At 30.9% G+C, this 8,682-nt stretch overlaps 1 protein-coding gene across 1 annotated transcript; it reads left to right on the forward strand.

The window, feature by feature from the left end:
- Window positions 1–201: 201 nt before the first annotated feature.
- On the forward strand, window positions 202–1,983 carry LOC140875647 (aldehyde oxidase GLOX-like). Its single transcript, XM_073279379.1, has one exon. It carries the CDS (start codon window positions 202–204, stop codon window positions 1,837–1,839), a length of 1,638 nt encoding a protein of 545 aa, XP_073135480.1. The 3' UTR covers window positions 1,840–1,983.
- The last annotated feature ends 6,699 nt before the right edge of the window (window positions 1,984–8,682 follow it).

Below are 8,682 nucleotides of genomic sequence, written 5' to 3' on the forward strand. Positions count from 1 at the left end.
TCAAGGCATGACAGCTACCCATGGGGTAGTGCCCACAACATGCATCTCAAGTAACACGAGAATATTATTATATCATATGAAGAATATGAGTTATTTCATGTGTGCAATAAATATTATTTTTCATAATTAATTGGCAACTCTATTTAAACCTCCATTAATCAATCTTCAGCAAACGATACAAATTTAAAGTACCCTATAGCCATGAAAGCTCCTCCATCCACCTTAATCATTCTCCAACACATTCTGATCCCGCTTCTACTAATTCTGCCATTCCACCGGAATATTCACACACTCGCCGCCGGCAAATGGGACCTCCTCGTCCCCAACATGGGCATATCCGCCATGCACATGCAACTTCTCAACACAGATCGAGTCATCATCTTCGACACCACAGATTTCGGAGCTTCAAACATCTCACTCCCAAACGGAAACTGCCGCAATAATTCCAACAACCTCACCCTCAAGACAGACTGCACCGCGCATTCCGTCGAATACGACGTCGCTTCCAACTCCGTCCGCCCCCTCACTCTCATCACCGACCCCTTCTGCTCCTCCGGCGCCGTATCGCCTGACGGGACCCTAGTCCAGGTGGGCGGATTCAACGACGGGGATCACAACGTCAGAATCTACAAACCATGCGGCGGTAATTCTTGTGACTGGCAAGACAACAACGTGAATGCCCTTGTACAGAGAAGATGGTATTCGACCAGCCACATTCTGCCGGACGGTCGGCTGATTATAGTCGGCGGCCGGCGGCAGTTCAGTTACGAATTCTTCCCGAAAAGATCCGGAGCTGATAACGCTTACAGTCTGCCATTTCTGGTGCAGACGAATGTCCCAGTACTCGAGAACAATCTCTACCCCTTTGTTTTTCTCAACACCGACGGTAACTTGTTCCTTTTTGCGAATAATCGAGCTATCTTGTTCGATTATGTCAAAAGGGTGGTGGCGAAAAATTACCCGCAAATCCCAGGTGGAGACCCTAGGAATTACCCTAGTTCAGGTTCTGCAGTTTTGCTTCCATTGAAGAACAGCGCCGGAGCCGAAGTAATGGTGTGTGGAGGTGCACCAACAGGAGCAAATGGTACTTTTATCGGAGCTTTGAATACGTGCGGACGGATCCGAATAAACGATCCGAATCCAAGCTGGACGATGGAGACCATGCCAATGGGTCGGGTCATGGGGGATATGTTGTTACTACCAACCGGCGATGTGTTGATCATCAACGGAGCGGGCTCGGGTACGGCCGGGTGGGGATCCGCTCGGAACCCGGTTCTATCGCCGGTAATCTACCGACCGAACAATCGAGTCGGGTCAAGATTCGAGGTGCATAACCCGAGTTCGAGACCGAGGATGTACCATTCAACAGCAATACTCATTCGAGATGGTAGGGTTCTGGTCAGTGGCAATAATCCCCATGTTTACTACAATTTTGCAACCAATCTTTTTCCCACGGATTTAAGCATAGAAGCGTTTTCTCCTCCGTATTTGGATCCCAAGTTCGCAAATTTGCGCCCCACTATAGTTTCACCTCCTTCACAAGCTAGAATCGGGTACGGACAAAGGATCGATGTCCGGTTCTCGATTCCTCCGGGTCGGCTTAATGGATCTTCTGTCGTGGTGACAATGGTGGCACCATCATTTGTTACTCATTCCTTTTCAATGAATCAAAGACTTTTGATTCTTAGTGGAGGGAATGTAACGGCTGTTGCAAGATCGACTTATCAGATTCCGGTCGTCGCGCCGGGTTCCGGCAATCTTGCACCATCGGGATACTATCTCTTGTTTGTGTGCCATCAGGGCGTTCCTAGCGTGGGTATTTGGGTCCGAATTAGCTGAAAAAACTTCACATAATATTCTTTTCGAGTATAGTACTCCCATGCATGGGATGTTTATTAGTTAGAAATTAGAATAATTTGATCTTGAATTTAATTTATTCATCAAATTATATGTTGGAATTAATTTGCAGAAAATAAGGCTTTTGTGATTCCCTTGCACTACATGCAAATATATATGTTCTTTTATTCTCAAGTGCTGTTCCTAATTAGTTACAAGTTACAATTTTTTATCATGTAATTTATATGTTTTTTTTCATTTTTATATATCACGTTGACAAATTTACGGTGTTTGATACTAATTGACTCGAACATTTTCCGATGAGACCTTCGTTAAGGTGGAGCTATGAGATCAACTGGTCACATATTGGATTTTTTTAATTTATTTAGGTAAATTTAAAAGTTTTTTTTAATTTATTTAAATAGATTTAAAAATTTATTTTGTAATTCAATCTGCTCGAGATAAAAATTTATGTCTCGAGTCAACGCTCGTGTATCGTCTATAATGCAGGCAATTACTTAATATCTTTGTGATTTAGATCAAGATTAATGCAATTGTGCTCTAAAAAAAATTAAAAAAATTAACTCTGAATTTTTTTCTCGTAAACTCTGAAATTTTTTCCAATTTGCCAAACCCAAATGTAATTATATTTTCCCTTCGTACGCAACATGGACTTTCATCTCTATCATTCTCAGTTTATTTTTATCCCCCACTTGAATCATAATCGATGAAAATTTTCAAGTTAATATAATCCCTTTATTTTCTTAATTAATACAGTCTAAAATCATTTGTGACGCTAGTAGCAAGGTGCACATTTTTAATGCAAAGTCGCATTCTTAATTTAAGGTAAAATCTTTCGCTTCAACTCAAAACGATTATTTTACATGGATTGAATTTGATACTTTTCGATCTTGCAAATCAAGAATATCAATTTATTACAATTCTGCCTTTAATTAATACATAAAATAAGGATATATATATATATATATATATATATATATATATATATATATCTTATTATATTATATATATCTGGCAACGCGTAAAATTAAATAACTACTGTTCTGCTTAAAGTCGTAGACATGTTATGAAACCAACTTTGAAATTCGATCTGCTCATATTATATTTCGCCTTTTTTCGTGAATCATATTATTCCATTTACACCAAGAAAATATTTAGGAGTTAAAACAAGATGGCAACTGCATTCTCCGTGAGTATGTGCAGATGCATTTATACTTCTTCTTTTCTTTTTCTTTTTCTTTTTCTTTTTCTTTTTCTTTTTCATTTTCTTTCTTTCTTTCTTTCTTTTTCTTTTTTTTTTTTGCCCTTTTTGGCTATGTACCGAAGATGCATCACTAATGTTAATTAGTTGGTTTTTTTTTTTATTTTTTAATCGAGGTGAATATTGTCGTTTTGATATTTAAATTTTAATTTATAACTTTTTTCCCGTAAATTGGGGCTAATTGCATCAACATTCCCTGTTAATAATCAAAAAAGCAAAAAAACACCCTATGTAAAATTAATAGCATGTTAGACCCTGTGTTTTGAAAATTTTAACAAAAAAACCCCTATCAGAGGGTATAATTATGTTCGGATTTGTATAACATAGGGGTAAAATGTGCTACGTTTTAAAACACTGAAGGATACATTAGCCTATTAATATTTCTTATGGAGTTTTATGTCTTTTAGACTTTTTACAGAGGATATTAATGCAATTAGCCCCCATAAATTGATATAAAGATGAAAAATTCCAGAATGGTTTTGGAAATTCATTAGGAAAAATTATCTTTTTGGTCCTGTATGTTTGTCATTTTACGATTTCAGTCCTTTATATTTTCATATTTTAGTTTTAGTTTGTTATCTTTATTTTTTTGGCAATTTTAGTCTCTTTTCCGATGTGACGCTGACGTGACACCAATTTAGTGCTGATGTGGAGCTGACGTGTACAGTGTCATGTAAGCATTTTTCGAATAAAAATGATCGAAATTGACAAAAATCAGAACATGCAGGACTAGAACTCAATATGAAAACATAGAGGACTAAAATCGCAAAATGATAAACATACAAGACCAAATTTCCAGTTTTCCCAATTTATTATGATATAAATTTTGAAAAAAAAATCAGAGTTAGTATTTTTTTAATACATACTTATAAATTAAATATGTTTATGTTAATTTTCAGACAGGCTTATACGAATATATACTCGTAAATGAAATTTGAAGTTATATAAATATTTATTGAATTCATCTGCGAATAACATATATAAGTTGAAATTAACGATGAAATTTGGATTCAATATTAAAATCAGTTTAATTTGATCAAATAAAAAATTATAAATATATATACTATATTATTAAACTCGAAACTTTTTAATGTCTTCGTCGGTCATTTATTCAATGTCGAATTTATGCCGAAATTATCATAATTTATCATCAAAATGTTGATATAAAAAAAATCTAAATCATATAAAAAAATCTATATAATTTTTTATTTTAATTAATTTTGAAAATTTTTATATTATTTTTTTATATGTACGGGTCGCGTACCAAGAATATTAGCATTTATTATTATTACTATTATTATTTTTCAAAAGCCTCTTGTTGTGGCAGGGTTTGGCAGACCCCTACCCGTTTATTAAAAACAGAAAAAGCAAAAGAGGGAGATTAGACCAAAACCTTTCAAAATTACAAGAACTCGAAAAAAAAAAAAACTAAAATCAAAATAAATATTCGCATTACAAAGAATTAAAATGAAAAATTAATTCTAATGTAAAGAAGGTCAGATCTATCTAATCTGCATATTCCTTTGAGACGCCCCTTGATATCTTACCATTTATTATTTTTGATAAACTATAATAAACCGAAGAGTACTTTTGTTTCTTGTAGTGTATATGTACAGAACGGTACAGTGGTACATATATGTTTGACTTGGAATAAAATTTTCAAATCTACCATTTCTCTGCGTATTCAATTATGTTTTATAATTTTTTAATTAGACTTATGATTCAAAATAAAATATTTATACAAACACTATGAATTAAATATTTTTACTAATATTCTTAACGACTTTGTTCAAATACAACTATGTCAACGGAAATTCTTTAGCCATATATAACATCGACATCATGTGTCAGACTACGCTATTATTTTTAATTTTTATATATATTTAATCTATACTATCGATAAAATGAATTGGCAGGTTGACTTTTCATGTATAGATTGACAGAAACAAATCCACGAGTACAAGCCAACAATTCAGTACCTTACTTATGATTTTTAGGGTTTGAGTAAAATTTAAAAATTATTTTTTTAACTTTGTAAAAATTATTTAAGAGAGTTTTTGAAAACTAAATATCTAAAATACTATGGACTTAATTATAAGAAAAACATATAATGTTAAAAAACTTTATAATTTCATTAAATAATAAATTAAAATGTTACAAATAATCACTTAAATAATACTTTGCTATTTTATCAGCAAAAACATCAATTATTTGACAATATACGAAATTCAAGAGAAAATAAATGCACCGTTTGAAGAAATTTCTCATCATATGCCTAATCATGCCCACGAATAAAAAAAATATCGCAAACATTCCTAAAAAAATCAGAAAATTAGAAGAAAAAAAATTAAAATAACATGTAACTCTATGAAATCCAATAATCAATAAAGAAATAGAGGGGTGAAAGTTTTGAAATCCAAAAGTTGTTCTCCGCTAATTATCATGCGATGTGATTAGAACTTCAGTTTTGGAGAGAAAGATGATTGATGAAGAGGATAAAAATGCGATAATACTATTTTTTGTGGCAAAATCATGACATTTAAAAAAATTTACGGCACACATATATTAATAATAGTTTATGAATTTTTTTGGGCCCTCTTTTGGACCCGAGCCTGGGGCGGTGGACTCACTCGCCTCATGCCAGGTTCGGGCCAGCATGCCATACAAAAATATCGAATTATACCGATATTATACTGAAATTTTTTCGATATACAGACATTTTTTCGGTATATCAAATTTTTTTCGGTATCTATACGGTATCAATATGGATTTTTTCCATGCCAAAATTTTGAAATTTCGGTATCTGCACCGATATGAATTTTTTTCATACCAATATTTTTGTTATGGTATATCGAAAAACCACACCAACATATAATTAATAAATTTATTTTTATTAATAATAGTATATTATTCATCTATATTTGGTATAAAGTTTTCTAGCAAAAAAAACCTTTCTTAAGATTTTAACTCCATTGTAGCAAGTGGTAATCTCATTAATTTGGCGAATACACTGACAAATAAAAGAACATCGTTCTAGAAGTATTTCCTCAATTATTTATTAGGATAGTCAAACGTTAATTGTAGAATAAACTGATAATTTATACGGTTTCTTTTATAAAATTAAAATGTGTCATATTTGTTATTTATATACCGAACTATTTAATTTTGTGTTTAATTGGATTCATTATTCTTATTCTCTTTTCCACTCTTTTTTTCTGAAAAAATAAAATAAAACTTTATAACCGACCAAAATCGCCTAAAACCGAAGATTAATTTATCTAGAAAAATCTTTCAACTAAACTGTAAATGACAATTGGATTTGAATTTTAGCAAAAATAAAAACTTAAAAAAACTGCGCAAACTGCACTGTGATCATTCTCTTTGGCATTGGGCAATGCTTGATTATTATTCTCTCTCGAATTCATTTTCTATTTGTAATCCCTAAAGTAAAATAAAATGAGAGATCAACATCTTATTTAAAATATTTTTCTCAAAATTCCTGTTTCTCAGCATAATTGTTGAATTTTTTTTATCAATTCCAAAAATATTCAATCATTATGTATTGTTTTAATATAAAATATACTTGAAATATATTATATTATACGTTATCCAATTATCATTCACGTACGTCACTAGATATATTTAATGATATTTTTTTTGAAATGATAATTATAATTTTTATTAGATAAAATTTACATTATTTGACACTCACAATTAAACCCGTCTAAGAAAACAAGGGTAGATTTCAACCTAGCATATGGGTAATATCCCAATGATAGATCTAATATCACATGATTTGTCATTTCAATAATATTTAATTAATAATGCATATGTGTAAAAATACGAACCGTTGGATGTATGGTTTGGATATTACCCATATGCTAGGATCTCATCTACTGAAAACAAGGTAAATATTTTTTTGGTCGATCTATTAACTTATTTAATTTTGGATTTTGGTCCATTAAGTTTCAAAGTTTAATTTGGGTACATTAACATTTAATTTTCAGCTATTTTGGTCTAATTGCTGACGTGATTTTGGAAAATACTGATGTAATTTCAAAAAATATTGACTTGTCAAACTGTCACGTCAGCAATTAGACCAAAATAGCTAGACGAAATTTAAAAGTTAATGTATCAAAACCAATATACTTTGAAAAGTTAATTGAACAAAATTAAAAAAAAAATGAACAAGTCAATGGACCAAAAACCATTTTCCCTTCATTTTATCAAATAGTTTTTATCGTTCAATATATATCATTTTTCATAGCATTTCTCCAAAATATATATCCCCATAATAAACTTAATTTCCTACGTTTATTGAAATATATTAAGATACACTTACAAATATCTTACTATATTAATAGAGATCATCTAATTAACTAACTTTCAATTAATAAAAATATTTAGATAAATTAGTCATTATATATGAATTCCTCTTTTTAAGTCATTAGATGTGATGTTATTTACCAAAATTACACTCATTTTATGTCTTTTGTTTTTTTATTTATTTATTGCGTTTTTGTGAATAACTGTTTTCGAAAACGCCAAATTTTTTTGTATTTTTTTTAAAAGCTATAATTTATTTTTGTTTGTGTTTTCGTTAAAAAAAATGGACTGTGACAGCACACAACGCGTACAACACAATACTAGGTAAATATGATTGTATTCCGGAGGTAAAATTCATACGTCCGAGGAAATTAAATGCTTTGGAGGAGCTACAGTCTATATATATGCTCCAAAAACCCCTGAAATTAAATTTCCACAGAAATCTGATGATAGATTTCGTCAGTAGACCACACAGATAAACTTTATTTATAATTATTTTATGATCTTCGTTATTATCCTATAAAAATGGTTGATTCTAGTTGGCCGAGAAATTATACATAATTTGAATTGATATAAATCGGGACATTGAATTTGCACCGACAAAAATTGCAGCCTTCTTAGAAAATGATATTTGGGGAACTACATCTGCATTGCAACATGTTCATTTCAATCTCTCCTTTTCTCATGCACAGTACTCATGCATAATTCTAATAATTGAATTTCACATGCCTGCGAGAAATTAAATACGTACGCTAGCTTGCGTAATTGTCTGTCATTTTCCATGACAGAGTGGAACTAAAATAACATCTTCAATAAAAGTATTTTTTTTAAAATGAAGCTTATCATATTTGGAAGTATTCGGGGAAATCAAATTTTGTCATTTAACGGGTATATATTTCACTTTTGTACCTGCATTTACCGTTTTAGTTAACTAGCTTGTATTTTTTTTCACATTTAGTTATATATTTTTACGCTAGAGTGCTCATGAAATGACCCAAAAACTACTATTGATTTTTTTTTAAAAAAATACTATACACTAATTTATTTCATTACTTTAAATTAATATTTATATATCTATATATCTTACTTAAAATAATCATACATAACTTAATATACACTATATAATTATACTACATAAGTATATTACATACAAACAAATACATAAAATCTATTTACTAAATCATGATAAAAAATCTCATGCACAAAAATCTCATAACATAATTAAGTAAATAATATTA

The sequence above is a fragment of the Henckelia pumila genome, chromosome 1 (genome assembly GCF_033568475.1).
Source record: "Henckelia pumila isolate YLH828 chromosome 1, ASM3356847v2, whole genome shotgun sequence".
Taxonomy (NCBI): Eukaryota; Viridiplantae; Streptophyta; class Magnoliopsida; order Lamiales; family Gesneriaceae; genus Henckelia; species Henckelia pumila.